General features: G+C 40.7%; 1 protein-coding gene across 2 annotated transcripts in view; it reads right to left on the bottom strand.

Annotated features, from left to right (window-relative positions):
• Window positions 1-17,509, bottom strand: part of LOC109912244 (leucine-rich repeat-containing protein 49) — a 167,092-nt gene that overhangs the window by 99,337 nt on the left and 50,246 nt on the right. For both annotated transcript variants that reach the window (XM_048617282.1, XM_048617283.1), the window contains exon 9: window positions 1,760-1,821. In XM_048617282.1, the coding sequence (XP_048473239.1) occupies window positions 1,760-1,821 (62 nt within the window). The remainder of the gene's footprint in view (window positions 1-1,759; window positions 1,822-17,509) is intronic.

The following is a 17,509-nucleotide window of genomic DNA, read 5'->3' as shown; positions in this document are numbered from 1 at the left end:
TTGAGCTGGGATACCCTCGGCCGCACTTTCACTCTCCCCAATCCCAGCTGTTTTTTTTTAAGTTTGTGGAACCTCAGCACATGCAACATCTACCCATTCACATTCTCTTAATTCCTCTCTTGCTCCCCCTCTCTGTCCTTCACCACCTATATCTATTTTAACCACTCCATGATAGTTACTGTACTTCCTTGTTTATTCTCCTCAGATCCAAATTCTCCATCAAGTTTTTTAAGCACCCTGTTCTCTAAGCATGCTGAACTGAAGACTCAGTGCATCATCATTCACTTCAAGCATCAAATCGATAAAAGTTCCTCAACTTTTCCTTCCTCTTACAACATACAACATTTTTGACACGAAAGCTGCACACTACCTAACTACATTTTCTGATTTTCTCAGTTTTCTGCAAGTCTTCTGAATCTCAACAACATCATGCATTTTGGCCCATGTTTTCCAGTTAAATTATCATTATTGCAACAATCTGCCCATAAAGCATGTAGGATAACACTTTTCACACTTCCTCAATACACATGACAGTAATAAATCAAATGAATTAAATCAAATCAAATCAAATCAACTGCAGATGGTATTATTCTCAAAACAGAGAGATGGCGGTCCACATTAGGCTATAAAGTTGATAATCAAGGGATTCCATCCAAACAGTCACTTAAATGGATCAATTTATTTCTAGTTAAATACATGATCTTTAAGTGAAATATAAAAAAGATAACTTAGATGCCATGTTACTGCAAATTAAGATCAGCGCATACATATAAACTTTACAAGATCTTACTCTTGTTACAAGCTTGAATGTTTTTGTTGTTGACACATCCTTAATCTTCACAAAATTATTTTTGGCTAGCTCTAGTCTTCCTCTGACTTCAGCTTTGCATGTGCTATCTTTCATAATATAATTGTTTTTCACCTCATTTTCTGCCCAGTCAAAACTGTGCTTTACCAGATCATTATCTGCCATTTACACCATACAAAATGATCTTACAACTAACCATATTCTCCACTAAGTCCACCTCTTTGCTTTCTGGGACATTTGAGCTGGGATACCCTCGGCCGCACTTTCACTCTCCCCAATCCCAGAGTTCATAAGAACAATCAGATTAAAGAACTGATGTTTCATGCAGAAACTGTTCTTTACAGTTCACTGCTTTATAATTTCTTAATATCCATACTGTGATGATTGATAATAAATGTTGTATGTTGTTAATTACATCCTGTGAGTTACAAAAATAGATCAACTAATTGATGCATAATTTAGCCAATGACCATCTCATTATAAAACAACGATGCAAAAGCATTAAATTTTAATATTGGCTGTAAATAATGATTGAAGCCGTGGGATTACAATATGCATTTGGGCACCAAAAAAATGAGACTTGTCTGTTGCTGCACAATGTACAGTCTATGAATGCCCTTCACCGAGTCACTGATAAATGGCTGCGGTGGACATGCTCAAACTTAAATTTGCCGTGCAATTAAAATTGCGGTTTAATATGCAAGTCAGTAATAAACCAAAATCAATTCAAGAAAGTAGAAAAAAAAGTAGCTTTCATCAATATTATCTTCATTGAATACAGAAACTGCAATATTTCTTAATGAATGAAATGCATAAAAGTGAAAAGCAGAGAGGTTTGTGAAAATATTCTGTCCCATTAATAAGGAAGGTTGCTGTACTTCAATAAAAGTGAGCATTTATGCCTTTGTAAATAACCAATGCTTCCAATTAATAAAAATATGTGGCTGTTACCTGGATATGTTGTTAAAGCTGAGGAAAAATCTTTGGAGTCTAGGTAATGTGTCTGCATCTCTCTGTAAAAAAAGGAAAGAACAGGGAGTCGTCAGCAATAATGTCCTTAACATCCCAGCAGCCTTTGAACAGGATCTTGCAGCTCCGTTTACTGCAGTCTTGTCATTGGTTTTTGCTTGCAGTGAGCAGAGCTTCCTGCTGTGGCAAAGCACTGCAGAAGAATACAAGCCTACAAAGACATATTCAGGCTGACAAGCTGATGCATTCGCCACGTAAAGGGTAGGGAAGGAGCTACTATGTCTGCGTGGGCTCTCAGGAGAAGCAGCCCGCTTCATCAGCATTTCAGATACAGAAGGAACTGGTGCAAGCAGTGCACTGATTTGCTTTCAAAGCTGCCACTCATAAGCAGCAAGCTATTGTTTTCTATAGTTACCCCTGATTAATTTATGTCAGTAGGGTTTTACGTATCTGTTTATTTAGATCAAAAGCAAATGTTTCTGCAAGGAGCATAAATGATCTTGACAGGCGATCTACACAAAATAATATATATATAATAAACCCAGTAACACAAGAATACATACGATATAAATAAATTCTGCAATGATAAGTGCACAATATTTCTTTTATAAATAAGATTGACTGGATTCCTGACAAAGATTTCCATCAATGTGAGACTTACACCCACCTCTAAACACTATGAGTGTAATCTTCGATGCCCAGCTGTAAAATTCAGGTAATGCTGCATCACCAAAGTAATTAAGCATTTTAAGGGCTGAAATACCTAAAAGACATGTGGTTTCTGCCTTATAAACTTCAGTGCAGACCAAGACCTTTAATACATTGAATTTGTATGGCAGGTCATTTTGTAAAGCTGCTCTACGCCAGTACTCACATTCCACAGGAAGTAAACCAAGCTGCAGGCCAGGACAGTACGAGCCTGAGCTAAGAGTTCCTGCCCTTACTATTAAAAGCAGTATTTGATTCAGATGGCAAAGAGTCCTAATAATAGGACAATGGGAATCATGGGGAATTATCTCTGCTGGCTGAAATCATACCTAGCGCAAAGAATTGTGGTTATTGTGGTTATTGGAGGTGCCTGCATGAATATCTCAGAATAACTCCCTCGAAACAACCATCATCAGCTGCTTCCACATTGGCATCCTTTCTATGATAAGGTCAGAAGTGGAAGTGTATGCTGTTGATTGCACAATATTCAGCGCTATTTGTGACTTCTCAGATATTGAAATAGCCTAGGCAAGACCTAGACAATATCGAAGTTTGTACTGATAAATAGCAAGTAACATTAGTGACAAGTGCCAATCAATGACCATCACTAACAAGAGAGAATCTAATCATCACCTCTTGACTTTCAAAGGTATTACCATCACTGAATCCCCACTATCAAAATTTCAGGGCTTACTATTCACCAGAAACTGAACTGGACCAGCCTTTATATATACTGTGGCAACAAAATCAGGTCAGAGGCTAGAAATTGTGCAGCTATTAATGCACTTCCTATCTCCCCCAACATCTGTCCACCATCTATAAGGCACAAGTCAGACAGCAATGGAATACTCCCCACTTGCTGGATTGAGTGCAGCTTCAACAACCCTCAAGAAGCTTGACATCAAACAGGACAAAGCAGTCACTTGATTGGAACACCATCCACTAGTGACATACAATGGCAGTGTATACCATCTACAAGATGCACTGCAGCAAGTCACCAATGCCTCTCTGGAAGCATCATCCAAACCCATGGCCTCTACAACCTCAAAATAAAAGGGCTGCAGATACATGTGAATGTTACCAGCTGCAACTTCCCTCTAAGTCACTCATCATCCTGACTTGGAAAGATATCGCCATTCCTTCACTGTCAAAATTCGGAGACTCATTTCCAGCATCCCCTCTAAGTTTTCTTACAGCTGCATGAGCTACCAAGATCTGCACTCGGCAGTGACCTCTGGAACCGAAAGTCAATGGCACAATTGTCATGCTGACACCGACCACCATGAGCAGAACTTGGAGTGGCTACACACACACACACACACACACACACACACACACACCCATGTGACTTTGAGGGAACACTGACGCCCCCCTCCCTAATAGCATTATGGGTATCCCTCTACCCCAAAATAGCAGCCTTTCAAGAAGGCAGTTCAACTTCTCCAGGGCAATTAGGAATGGGTAATAACTGCTGGCCTAGGTAGTGAAACCCACATTCAATGCAAGAATTAAAAAAAACTGACAGTGGCTGCAAAGAGTAGCAGTTGGACAATCTGTGGATAAACATATTTTCAGATTTTAATAATCACTTGATCAAACTAACTTTTGAGATAATTCTCTGCAGAATTTTGTACGTTTTCTTCCAACTTGGAGTGGTGTGAATTGTTTATTTCTGGGTCATATATAAGTAATATTCATACCACACAAGTGCCACACTATGACATGTCAAAAAAGCAAGACTCTGAACATTGACCAGAAACTACATACCAGTTACGAGACCAAGTCAAAGGCTAGGAATTCTGTACCATATACAAGGTACACTGCAACAACTGAGATGAATGTTCACATAGAGAATTATTATTTGGAGACTTGAGCTCTAAAGTGGACAGAACCATGTCTAGCTTAAAGTTTGATTTGCATTTCTATGTTGTATGTCTTAAGGAAGGAGTAAATATAGTTCTGGCTTCATTTCAACTTTTGAGTTCTGAGAGTGTTACTGGGTTGTCTGAAGTTTGGTCACATATATTTAAATGAAGCCTTTAAAAAAAAAACCCTTGGTGTGAATAGTCCAGTGCTTTAGAAAACAAGAGAATAAAGAAAGAAAATCAGGCTTTAGCCTAGCAACAACGTGTCCTAGGACAAAGGGAAACAGACATTAAAAAATTTTGTTCAGGAAAAACACACAGAAACATCAGAAGATCAATGAGTCTGCTGGTTCCTTTCAGACTGAAGCAGGACATTCAGAAAGAAAAGTCTCAAAAGGTCAGCAGTGCAGTGTAGCAGTCTGCAAAATTGTTAAGGCAGAAGTAAAGAAGCCCGTAATGACTCAGAAGTTAATAAGAGAACAGTTCCAGAATGAGAAGTTTTAAAGGTGTTCAGAGTGGAAGACATCTCACACAGCTGCTGAATGTACAAGCTTTAAGAACACACATTAAGACAATAAAATGTTGGAGCAGCCCATCAAGTCTGCTCGGCCAATGAGATCATGGCTGCTCTGAAAATCGTTAACTCCACTTTCTTGCCATTTTGCCAGAACCCTTGATTCTCTTAGTGATTAAAAATCTGCCTATCTCAGCCCTGAACGTACTAAACTCAACAGCCCTCTGTGCTAAAAAATTCCACAAATTCGCTACTCTCAGAGAAGAAATTCCTCCTCATCTTTCTTAAATGGGCAACCCCATAATCTGAGGTTATACCCTCTGGTCCTAGTCTCTCTCACACAGGGAAACATTTCGCCAACTACCCTGTCAAGTCCCCTAAGAACCTTGTATATTTCATATGGGTTGCCTCTCATTCTTCTACATTCACAGACCAATCTTTTCAATCTCTCCTCATAAGACAGCCTGTCCACACCTGTCATCAGCTCAGCAAACCTTCTCTGAATGCCTCCAATGCCAGTGTATCTTTCTTTAGATAAGGTGCCCAACATTTCACAGTATTCCAGCTGTAGGTAGACTGACTACTGCCTTATACAGTTTTAGCAAAACCTCCATACTTTCATATTCCACTCCCTTTGAAATAAAAGCAAACATTCAATTTGCCTTCACTATTACCCAATGAACTTGGATGCTAGCTTTTTGTGATTCATGAATGAGGACTCCCAAATCCCCTTGGTCTATAGCTTTCTGAATTCTTTCTCCATTTAAGTAACAGTAAGCTCCTCTATTGTTCTTGCCAACGTGCATAACCTCACATTTTCCTATACTACATTCCATCTGTCAAGTTTTTGCCCACTAACTTAACATGTCAAAATCCCTCTGCAGAATCTGTCTCTTCCTCAGGACTTGCCTTTTCAGCTATTTTTGTGTCATCCACGAACGTGGCTATAGTACATTTACTTTCCTCATCCAATCATTTATATATATTGTAAATAATTGCGGTCCTAGTACTGATACCTGTGGCACTCTGTTGGTTACAGGGTGCCATCTTGAAAATGCCTCCTTAGCCCAACTTTCTGTCATCTATTAATTAGCTAATCATCTTTCCATGCTAATATACTACCTCCAACACCATGGATTCTTTTTTTTTTTAAGTAGCTTAAAATGAAGTACATAATAATAATACATCCATGGCTCCCTTTTTATCTATCCTTCTAGTTAGCTCTCAAAGAATTCTAATAAGTTTATTAGATACGATTTCCCCTTTGCAAAGCCATGCTGACTCTGCTTGATCACATCATGTACTTCTAAATGCTGAGCTACTATACTCTTTATGATACAGTCTAAGATTTTCCCAAGAATTGATGCTAAGTTAACTGGCCTGTAGTTATCGGTGTTTCTTTTTGCCTCCTTCCTTCTCTAAATCAAGGGGTCACATTGGCAGATTTCCAAACTTTTGGGAATTCTCCAGAATCTTAGGATTCCTATGAGTTAGTGAGCTGTGTTAGCAGTTTGGTTAAGGGTCTCATGAAGAGACATTAACTAAAGAAGCTAGAACAGGAGCAGGAATGTTTTGCTGCCATTATACAGGCCTGGGTGAAACCATGCCTGGAAAATTATGCATAGTTTTAGTCTCCTTATCCGAGGAAGGGATACTCTTGCTATAGAGGAAGTGCGACAGAGGTTTACCAGACTGATTTCTGGGAAAGCAGGACTGACCATGCAGGAGGTTCAATTAGTTAGGATTATATTTGCTGGAGTTCACAAGAATTGCGCAGGGGTGGGGAATCTTAATGGAACCTATAAAATTCTAACAGGATGCTCCGAATGACAAGGGAGTCCAGACCAGGGTCACAGTCTAAGGATATGGGGTAAACCATTCTGGACTGAAAGGAAAAGGAAAATTTCTTCACCAAGACACTGGTGAACTTGTGGAATTCGCTACCACAGAAAGCAGTGAGGCCAAAGTATTCAATGATTTCAAAAAGAACTTGGATATACCACTTGGACCAAAAGGGATCAAAGGATATGAGAAAAAAGTGGAAAGTCTACTGAGTTGTATGATCAGCCAAAATCATGGTGAATGGCACAGCAGGCTTGCAAGACTGAACGGCTTACTCCTGCCCCCATTTTCTATGTTAGACCATTGGATATAGGAGTAGAATTAGGCCATTGAGGCCATTGAGTCTGTTCCGCCATTCAATCGTGGCCAATATATTCTCCCGGTAACCTTCAATCCATTTAACAAACAAGAACCTATCTAGCTTTGTCTTAAATACACTCAATGACTCAGACTTGACAGACCTCTGAGGTAATGAGTTACACAGATTAACCACCCTCTGGCTGAACAAATTCTTCCTCATTTCAGTTATAAAGGGTTGCCCCTTCATTCTGGGATTGTGGCCTTGGGTCCTAGTCTCTCCTACCAGTAGAAACATCATCTTCACATCTACTCTATCCAGGCCTCTCCGTATTCTGTAAATTTCAATCAGATTCCCCCCTCATCCTTCTAAAATCCAGAAAGTATAGGCCCAGAGTTGTCAACTGTTCCTCATATGACTAGCCCTTCATCCCCTGATCATTATTGTAAACCTCCAATGAACACCCTCCAACGCCAGCACATCCTTCCTCAGATACAGTGCTCAAACTACTCACAATATTCCAAATGTGGTCTGACCAGAGCCTTATACAGCATCAGTACTACATCTCTGTTCCTGTATTCTAGCCCTCGTGAAATGAATGCTAGCGTTGCATTTGCCTGCTTAACTGCCAACTTAACCTGCACATTAACCTTAAGAGAATCCTGAACTAGGATTACCAAGTTCCTTTGTGCTTCAGATTTCTGAAGCCTTTTCCCATCGAGAAAATAGTCTACGCCTGTATTCTTCCCACTAAACTGCGTAGCTCCATACGTTCCTATATTATGTTCCATCTGCCACCTGTTTGCCCACTTGCCTAGGCTGTCCAAGTCCTTCTGCAGCCTCCCTACTTCGTCAACACTACCTGTCCCTCCACCTATCTTTATGTCATCTGCAAACCCTCAGTTCCTTCGTCCAAATCGCTAATGTGTGATGTGAATAATTGTGGTCCCATTAGTGACCCTTCCACTAGTTACTCGCTGCCACCCTAAAAGAGACCACTCTAGCCTTACTTTCTGCCACTCAACACTCCTCTATCCATGCCAGCACCTTGCCCCTAACACCATGGATTCTTGTCTTATTTAGCAGCTTCCTACTCGTCCTTCCTAAAATCCAATACATCATGCCCATTTTCAAATTTCCTATTTGAAAATTCCTACACAATTCTGCGATCATTCCTTCATTTCCAAACACTAATTCTCCAGCATCATTTTCAGTGGTCTAATGTCCACTCTTGCCTCTCTCTTACCTTTCAGATATCTAAAAAAATCAGTTAAATCTTTTTTTAGGTCAGATATCACACGATACCACGTTATAGTCCAAAAGGTTTATTTGAAAACACAAGCTTTTGGAGTCTTACACCTTCTTCAGGTATTAGTGAGGGAGGTAGTTTCAGACACAGAATTTAGAAGTAAAAGATCAAACATTCACATTGATGAGGATGTACTAAACTATGCTGTTAAATCTTTAATCAGTTAGAACGTTTTAATTGATTAATATGTATACGTAAATACCCAACTTCATTGAATTCACTGTCATGAGAGATCAAAAAGTATTCGGCCAACGTTGTCTATCTCATACGCTGCCAGCAAGATGCCCCGAGGCATAGTACATTGGCAAAATCATGCAGACACGACAACAACGGATGAATGGACACCGTGCAACAATTGCCAGACAGGGACATTCCCTCCCAGTGTGGACAGACATCGGCGGTCAGGGACATTTGGCCTTGGATCTTCGGGTAAACATCCTCCAAGGCAGACTTTGGGATACACAACAACACAGAGTCGCCAAGCAGAGGCTGATAGCCAAGTTCGGTACCCATGAGGACAGCCTCAACTGGGATCTTGGGTTCATGTCGCACGACACGTGAACCCATCACACTGTACATTCTCTCTCTCTCTCTCTCTCTCTCCCCCACCCACTCTTGTGCTCTCTCTCTCTCGCACCCACACTCCTGCACGCGCACTCCCACAAACACACACACTCTTGTTGGCCCTGTACCAATTTCTTTGCAGCTCAGGTAGGAATCCAGAGATTATTACCTGTTTGATTCTGCTTTTAAATTTAGCTTCTGCCTATCCATATTGCCTTAGCAGAACTTCAGTCTTCTTTCTACCTGAATTATCAGCATATATATGGAGCACAACAACTGGATCTTTCCCTTCCCACTCCAAGTTCCTCTGCAGCCCAGATGAGATATCCTGATTTCAGGCAACAGGCAGGGAACACAGCCTTCAGGACTCTCGATCCAAGCACAGAGGACAGTGTCTATTTCATGACTAGACCATCCACGATTACAACTACATTTCATTTGCCCCCCCTCGTGAATCGCTCCCTGTACTACGGTGCTATCATCAGCTTGCTCAGCCTTCCTACAGCCCCCAAACAGGGAGCAAAAATGTCAAACCTGAGGCTCCTGGATCCCTCTGTCTGCCTTGTTTATAGTCACCCCCTCCTGTATCTGACCACTGGCTGAAAATTTTTTTTTAAATTCATTCACAGGATGAGGGAATCGCTGGCTCGTTCAGCATTTATTTTAATCTCTAATTGCCCATTAGGGGCAATTAAGAGCCAATCACATTGCTATGGGTCTGGAGTCACACGCAGTCCAGACCAGGCAAGGATAGTAGTTTCGCTCCCCAAAAGCCATTATCGAACCAGATGGGTTTTTCCCAACAATTGACAATTCATGGTCAATATTAGAATCGTAATTCCGGATTTTTACTCATTTCAAATTCCAACATCTGCCTTGGTGGGATTCAAACCCAGATCCTCAGAACATTACCTGGCTCTCTGGATTAACAGTCCACCAATAATACCATTAGGCCATCACCTCCCTTGGGTAAAGAATCTAAGGGGTATGGCTGCCTCTTGAAAGGGTCCAGGTAACTCTTTCCCCTTCCTGTTGCGTCACAATGTTTGAAGCTCAGACTTCAGCTCATTAACTTGGAGTTGGATTCTTCAAACAACAACACTTGCTACAGATGTGGTCACGACAAATCACAGTGGGGTCCACCAGCTCCCACATCATGTGGTTACAACATATTGCCTAACCTGGCATCTCTATTTTGATTACTTAGTTCTCACCTTGATTTTTAAACATTTTTTTACACGTCTTTGACTTTATAGCCTGTAAATACTTCTCCTATTTACCCTCAATCTGAAAGCAACCTATAATACATAGTCAAATTAGTAGTTTTCACCAACCAATGAATTTACCTTTACCTGCAACGGCACTCTTTTGTATTGTATCTCTGATCCTGGGTTTCAATTTATCCTGCTAAAAAAAGCTTTACAACTATGAGCCAAAAAGAAGGACGCAAAAAGCACTTCTCCTCTGCACCAAATTCCCACACTGCCTCTAAATTGTCCTAAGTACATACTCACTCAGGCTGTGACCTCTCCTTCTTGACCATATGAAGCTTACTGATGTTTTAAGTGTCAAGCCAGATTTTGCTCTGGGATATAATGTGCCCAGTCTGACAATCCGCTGGGTCTTAACACAACTCACCAAGGCCCCTTCAACTGCAGATCCTTAACTTGCAACCTTTACCATCTGGAAGCTCCCCTCCAAGACATATACCATTGGGAAACTATATTACTGGATCAAAATCCTGGAAATCCTTTCCTAACTTTGCACCTACAGCCCAAGGACAACAGCAGTCTGAGGAAGCAGCAAACGACTACCTTAAAAACAGCAATAAATGTAGTCATATCCAGTGACACCTACATCTTTGAATAAAAAGGAAATCACTTTCAATACTTCTCCAATCCAAGCGATTAGTAATTTAATCAAAACAAAAGTGCTGCAGAAACTCAGCAGGTCTGGTGGCATCTGTAGAGAGAAAAACAGAAGTAATGTTTCGAGTCCAGTAACGCCGCATCCCGTTTTGGATACTTTATCAAATGCTCTTTTAAGATACACAAACAGCGCCATTTATGGCACCCTTTTAATCTTTCCAGTCAGTTTTATAGAACATTTTAGCTCAATTTGACTGGACAGCTGGTTTGCAATTCAGAATGATGCCAACAGCGTGGGTTTCATTTCTGCATCAGCTAAGGTTACTACAAAGGTCCATCTTTCTCAACCTCTCCCATTGCCTAACGTGTAATGAACCTCAGGTTAAACTACCACCAGTTGTCTTTTTCTAATGAGAGACTAACCCTATAGTTTGGTAGGACTATAGCAACTTTCCTGAGTGGGGGTGCTGCTTATCAGACAACAGCAACAACTACAGCAGTGGCACCACACTGGCTCCGTTGTACAGCAGGAAGGGTCAAAATGCAGTACAGCTGTAGTAATAAGGGACTCTATAGTCAGGGGCACAGCTTAGGCATTTCTGTGGCTGCAAAAGAGACCCCACGAAAGTATGTTGCCATCCTGGTGCCAAGGTCAAAGGTAGTAAGTAGAAAATCAGGACTATGGGGTTGCAATCTTGGGAGTTCTCCCTGTACCACATTTAAGTGAAGCTAGGAATAGAAAAATAGTAGAGTTAAATATGTGGCTAAAGAGCTCCAAAGTGCTGGAGCAGGAGGGAGGGCTTCAGATATGTGGATTATCAGGATCACTTCCAGGGCAGGTGGGACCTGTACAAAGAGGATGGGTTGCACCTAAACTAGAGGAACACCAATATTCTGGCAGGAGGTTTGCTAGTTTCACTCAGGAGGGTTTAAACTAGTGCGGCAGTGGGGTGGGAACCAAAACAGTAAGTCAGCAAGTAAAATGACCAAGGAAGAGTCAGAAACTAAGGCCAGTAAGGCTAAGAGAAGAACAAACAGGGACTGAATACAGCAGGATTGGTTGTCTGAAATGTATTTGTTTTAATGGAAAGAATATGACAGGTAAGGCAGAATGAATTTACAGCCTGGATTAGTACATATAACTATGATGTTGTAGCTATTACGGAGACTTGGTTAAGAAAGGGGCTAGGCTGGCAACTTAACTTTTGGGGATTTAAATGTTTCAGGTGAGATAGACAGAGATGTAAAAGAGGTGGGCGAGTTGAGTTACTGATTAGGAAGAATATCACTGCTGTACTGAGGGAGGACACCTTGGACGGTTCATCCAGTGAGGCCATATGGGTACAGCTCAGGAACAGGAAGGTTGTAATCACCTTGGATGGAGTGGTATTAGGTCTCCCAACAGCTAGCAGGAGACTGAGAAACAAATATGTGGATAGTTTATGGAAAAATGTAAAATCAACAGTTGTCGGGGTGGGTAATATTAACTTCCCCTATCTTGACTGCCACTCCGTTTAATGCCAAGGACTTAGATGAAGGGGGGAGGATTTTTTTTAGGTGTATCCAGGAGGGTTTCTTGAAGCAACTGGAAAATAGTCCAATTAGGGAAGGGCCACATCAGACCTGGCATCAGGGAATGACCCCGGCCACGTGATCATGTCGGAGCGCATTTCGGGAACAGTGAGCATAACTCTATAAATTTAAAGTTACTTCTGGATAAGGATAAGAGTAGTCCTCGGGTCAAAGTACTAAACTGGGAGTAAGCTAACTACAAGAATATTAGGCAGGAACTGGGGAACGTAGATTAGCGATTTGAGAATAAATCCACATCTGCCAAGTGGGAATCTTTCAAAGGTCAGTCGATGAGAGTTCAGGACCAGCATACTCCTGCGAAAATGAAGGACAAGGATGGTAAAATTCAGGAACTGTGGATAACAAGAGAAATTGACAGCTTAGTCAAAACGAGAAGGGAGGCACACATAAGGTTTAGGAAACCAAAGACAGAGAGAGCCCTGAAGAATATAAAGAGAACTGGAAAGAGCTTACATAGGGAATTAGGTGGGCTAAAAGGGGCTATGAAATATCCTTGGTAAACAGGATTAAGAAAAATCCCAAGAAGTAGCTAGGGAAAGTGTAGATCCATTCAAGGACAAAGGAGGTAATTTGTGCATGGAGCCAGAGGAAGTGGGTCAAGGGCTCAATGAATACATTGCATCCATATTCATAAAGGCAAGGACATGGTGGATGTTAAGTCTCAGGAGGGGTCGATAGTCTAGGGCATGTCGATATAAAAAAGTGTTGGGTGTTTTGAAAAGCATTAAGGTATGTCTAATGCAGTAAGTGATAGAACCTTAGCAGTGTTAACATACAAAGAGACCTAGGCACACGCGTCCACAGATCACTGAAAGTGGCAACACAAGTTGATAAAGGGGTCAAGGGGGCATAAGGCATGCTTGCCTTCATTGGTCAGGGCATAGAGTGCAAGAATTGGCAAGTCATGTTGCAGCTGTACAGAACTTTAATTAGGCCACATTTGGAATACTGTATACAGTTCTGGTTGCCACACTACCAGAACAACGTGGAGGCTTTGGAGAGGGTATAGAAATGGTTTACCAGGGATATTGCCTGGTTTGAAGGGTATTAGCTATGAGGAGAGATTGGACAAACTCAGTTTGTTTTTACTTGAACATCAGAGGCCAAGTAGCGACCTGACAGAAGTTTACAAAATTATGACAGACGTTTACAAAATTATGACAGACATGGATAGAATGGATATTCAAAGTCCTTTCTCCCCAAGGTAGAAAAGTCAATTACTAGGGGCACAGGTTTAAGGTGAAAGGGGGGAAGCTTAAAGGAGAAGTGAGAGGCAAGATTGTTAACCCAGTGGCTGGTATGTGCTGCAAGAGGAGTTGGTAGGAGGAGAAACAATAGAAACATTTAAGAGGCATAGTGACAGAATAGGCAAAGAATAGAGGGAAACGAACTGCGTACAGGCAAGAGATTTTTAGTTTAGAAAAGTGTAATACGTTGGCACAGGCTTGATGGGCTGAAGGACTTGTTCCTGTACTGTACTGTTCTTCATTCCCAGTGAAAAATGACATGCTCTTACTAAATATTTGCTAGTTGTTCTGGAATAACTTTACATTTACAAATACTCTGTAAAATATGAATTTGAACTTGAAGACTGTTCCCACAAATTAGCTTCTTGCATTATCACTTCGTTATTACTTCTTCAATAAATTTTTATATTTCAGTATCAGTGGAGAGGGTTAACATTTCAGGTCCAGTGACCTTTCTTCAGAAAAAAAAAATAATTGGAACCTATTACATAAGATATACAGAAAAGATTTAAATTTTCTGAAACTATGCTTGCATTTTTACTCCATGAGCCCCCTCTCATTCTTTCTTAATGTGGATAAGTGTGAGCCTATCCATTTTGATCAAAGGAATAGAAAGGTAACTTATTATCTAAATGGAAAGAAACTTAAGTATGTTTCAGTGCAGAGGGATCTGGGTGACCTCACAAATTACAGAAAACTAGCATGCAGGTACAGCAAGTAATAAAGATGATAAATGGAATTCTGACATTTATTGCAAAAAGAATAGAGTATAAAAGTAGGGAACTGATGCTACAACTATACATGCCATTAGTGAGACTGCACTTGGAGTACTGTATATAATTTTGGTCCCTTTACTTGAGGAGGAATGTAATTGCATTGGAGGCAGTTCAGAGGAGGTTCACCAGATTGATTCCAAAGATGAGGAGTTTGTCTTATGAAGAGAGAGTGAGCAGTTGAGACCTATAATTGTCTAGAGTTTAGAAGAATGACAGGAGATCTAACTGAGATATACAAGATGCTAAAGGGGATTGACAAAGTAGACATAAGGAGAATATTTCCTCCCTGGGGCAATCTAGAATGAGAGGTCATAGTTTTAGGATCGGGGTAGCAGATTTAACACAGAGGTGAGGAGAAATTGTTTGTTTCAAAGAATAGAAACATGCAATCATAGAATCACTACAGTGTGGAAGCAGGCCATTCGGCCCGAGTCTACACTGACCCTCCAAACAACATCCCACCCAGGCCCAACCCCCCCACTCTATCCCTGTAACCCTACATTTCCCATGGCTAACCCACATAATGCGCGCATCCCTGAACACTATGGGCAATTTAGCACGGCCAATCCATCTAACCTGCACATCTTTGGACTGTGGGAGGAACCTGGAGCACCCGGAGGAAACTGCCGCAGAGAGAGGGCAAATGTGCAAACTCCACAAGGCTGGAATCAAACACAGGCCCCTGGCGTTGAGGCAGCAGTGCTAACCGTCGTGCCACTGTGTTGCTCAAAGTGCTGTAAATCTGCGGAATTCACTACTCCAGGATGTAGTGGATGGCGTGACATTGAGTAAATTTAAGGAGGAGAGAGACAGATTTTTAATTAGTAAAGGGTTGAAGGTTTATGGGGAGCAGACAGGTAAGTGGAGTTGACAATGAAATGAGATCAACCATGATAGTACTGAATGGCTTAGTAGGCTCGAGGGTCTGAATTACCTGGCCCTTCTCCTAGTTCTTATGTTATGTTCAGCATTTTAGCATATCCTTTGAAAGCATTTTCTCTTTTAAACTAGTCCGGCTTCTTTTCAAAAACATCTAGGGTATTGCTTCATTTACCTTCTTTGATAGCAAGTTCAGTTTTCTAACTACTTTCTGAGAAAGAAACTTCCCCTTATTTTCTTATCATATTTTGCAGTAATTATCTTCTGTTGATGGACCTTTGTTATGAATTTGCCCAAGTGCAAACATTTTCATCATATCTCTCCTGTCTAACCTATTCGAAACTGTAAAGACCTTATCAAGTCATTCCAAGCTTTTAATCTCTTAGTTCTAGAACTAGTTTTGTCAATCTTTCTGGCACGTTCATAAAAGTTAGCATCAAATTTTAAACAAACATAAAATTCTTCAGGAAAAATGGTTTCAAAATACAAAAGAAAATAAATCTATAACATTTTGTTTAACTGGTAAGCCAGGAAATATTTTCTATTAGTTTTTAAATCAGCTTCTGACATTGTACTTAATGATTTCCTTCATCATAATTAGAAGTCAATAAATATGACCCTTCAAAGGTCTCATCCCAATCTTTTCCTATATTTGCAGCAATAATGCAGAAGTCATTTAACAGGATTGGTTTTCCCAGTAAGATAATATACAGCTTGCCAAGATACTATAAATTTCACTCATTGCATTCCTCCCCAGTGGCCCTAGGGTCTGACTCCATACTTAAACTTTCAAGAGGCACAGAATCATTCAGCAGATAACAGCAGCAACATGCATTCATATAAGCACTAAAGAAACATAATCAGACAGATAGTGACATTGAAACAAGGGAACAAATGAGGAGGAATTATTGAAAAGCTTGGCAGAGGTAAATTTTAAGGAACGCCTTGAAAGCAAGAAACAGAGGTGGACAGTCCCTCAGATTATGAGTCAATCCAAGTTATTCTGAAAGATCCGACAACCTGCTGCAAAACACTGCCATTTTCAGTAAGAACGGAGAATCTATTCTGATAAAAAGTAGTAATAAATAAAGCAAAGAAGCACAATGAAACCTGCAAAGAACACTGAAGCTGGTGTAATGAACTTTTTGAACTCGGTACACAATGAGTTGAAATCATATAACTTGAAATGTCAGTTGTAACAAAGTTGTCAGGGCATTTTCTCCACCAGAACAGGAAATCTAATTAAAAGAATGCCTGAGATCAGTCAAGGCTCTGGAATGGTAACTCCAGGTTGGCTAAACTTGTGCCAGCTCGACACATGACTACACTGACCAGCTAAAGCAGAATTAAGCCGCGCTGCAATGAAAAAGCACTGGCAGGCCATCATTCGACAGGAGACCTCTCTGTGAAACTTAAAGTCTGGTTGAAGGCTGCAATGATCGCAAAGAGGTGACCTGCCTGCTTATCCACCTGTTTCCCAAGCTGAAGCTGCAAAGGCCATATAGGCGCTGCAAGATTTTGCATTGCAGTGATGACACAGAGGACTGCATCACACTCATCCAAAGACAATGCAGTAATCAGAAAAATATTACTGATTTTTTCCAAAGCTAACTTCCATAATTTTTCAATGACTTTTACTATAGAAGGTCAGGCCACTGTAAGGTGTGTACAAATTGAAAAATGAAAAGTTTTTTTCAGTTATTTACCATGTCACTATGTTTTCATTTTTCTGACATGGAGTGCACTTCCAGGCAATAACTGGATTGCATAAGAGGCCTCCTTAGCTATCTCAAAACTTCACTTAACACAAATTTATCGAGGGGCCTCCTGTGATTTAACTCATCATGATTTTACTGTAGGCTGGGGCAAGGAACATTCCAGACAAAATAGACTGTAGATCAGAAAATAGAGAACAGTTGAGTGAAACATAAACTCAGTAAATCAGACACCTGGAATATAGAATATTGAGGTCAGTGTTTGGACATGTGATGTGGAAGGAATATCAGAAACACAAAAACGTTATTGGACTCAAAACATTAACTCTACTTCTCTCTCCACAGATGCTGCCAGACCTGCTGAGCTTCTCCTTTCACATCAATAATAACGATTGGCTGCAAAGTACACCAACCAGAATAACAGGAAGAAGATACGAGTGGAGAGAAAAGAGGTGGTTATGTCCAAAAGCCCATATGTTAGGAATACCTAACAGGAAATTTAAGTTGATCTGTGGAAGGTTGAAAGTGACACAATGAACATCACTCATGTGAAG

The sequence above is a fragment of the Rhincodon typus genome, chromosome 36 (assembly GCF_021869965.1).
Source record: "Rhincodon typus isolate 14 chromosome 36, sRhiTyp1.1, whole genome shotgun sequence".
In the NCBI taxonomy this organism is placed as follows: domain Eukaryota; kingdom Metazoa; phylum Chordata; class Chondrichthyes; order Orectolobiformes; family Rhincodontidae; genus Rhincodon; species Rhincodon typus.
This window is presented reverse-complemented; position numbering and strand designations above follow the sequence as displayed.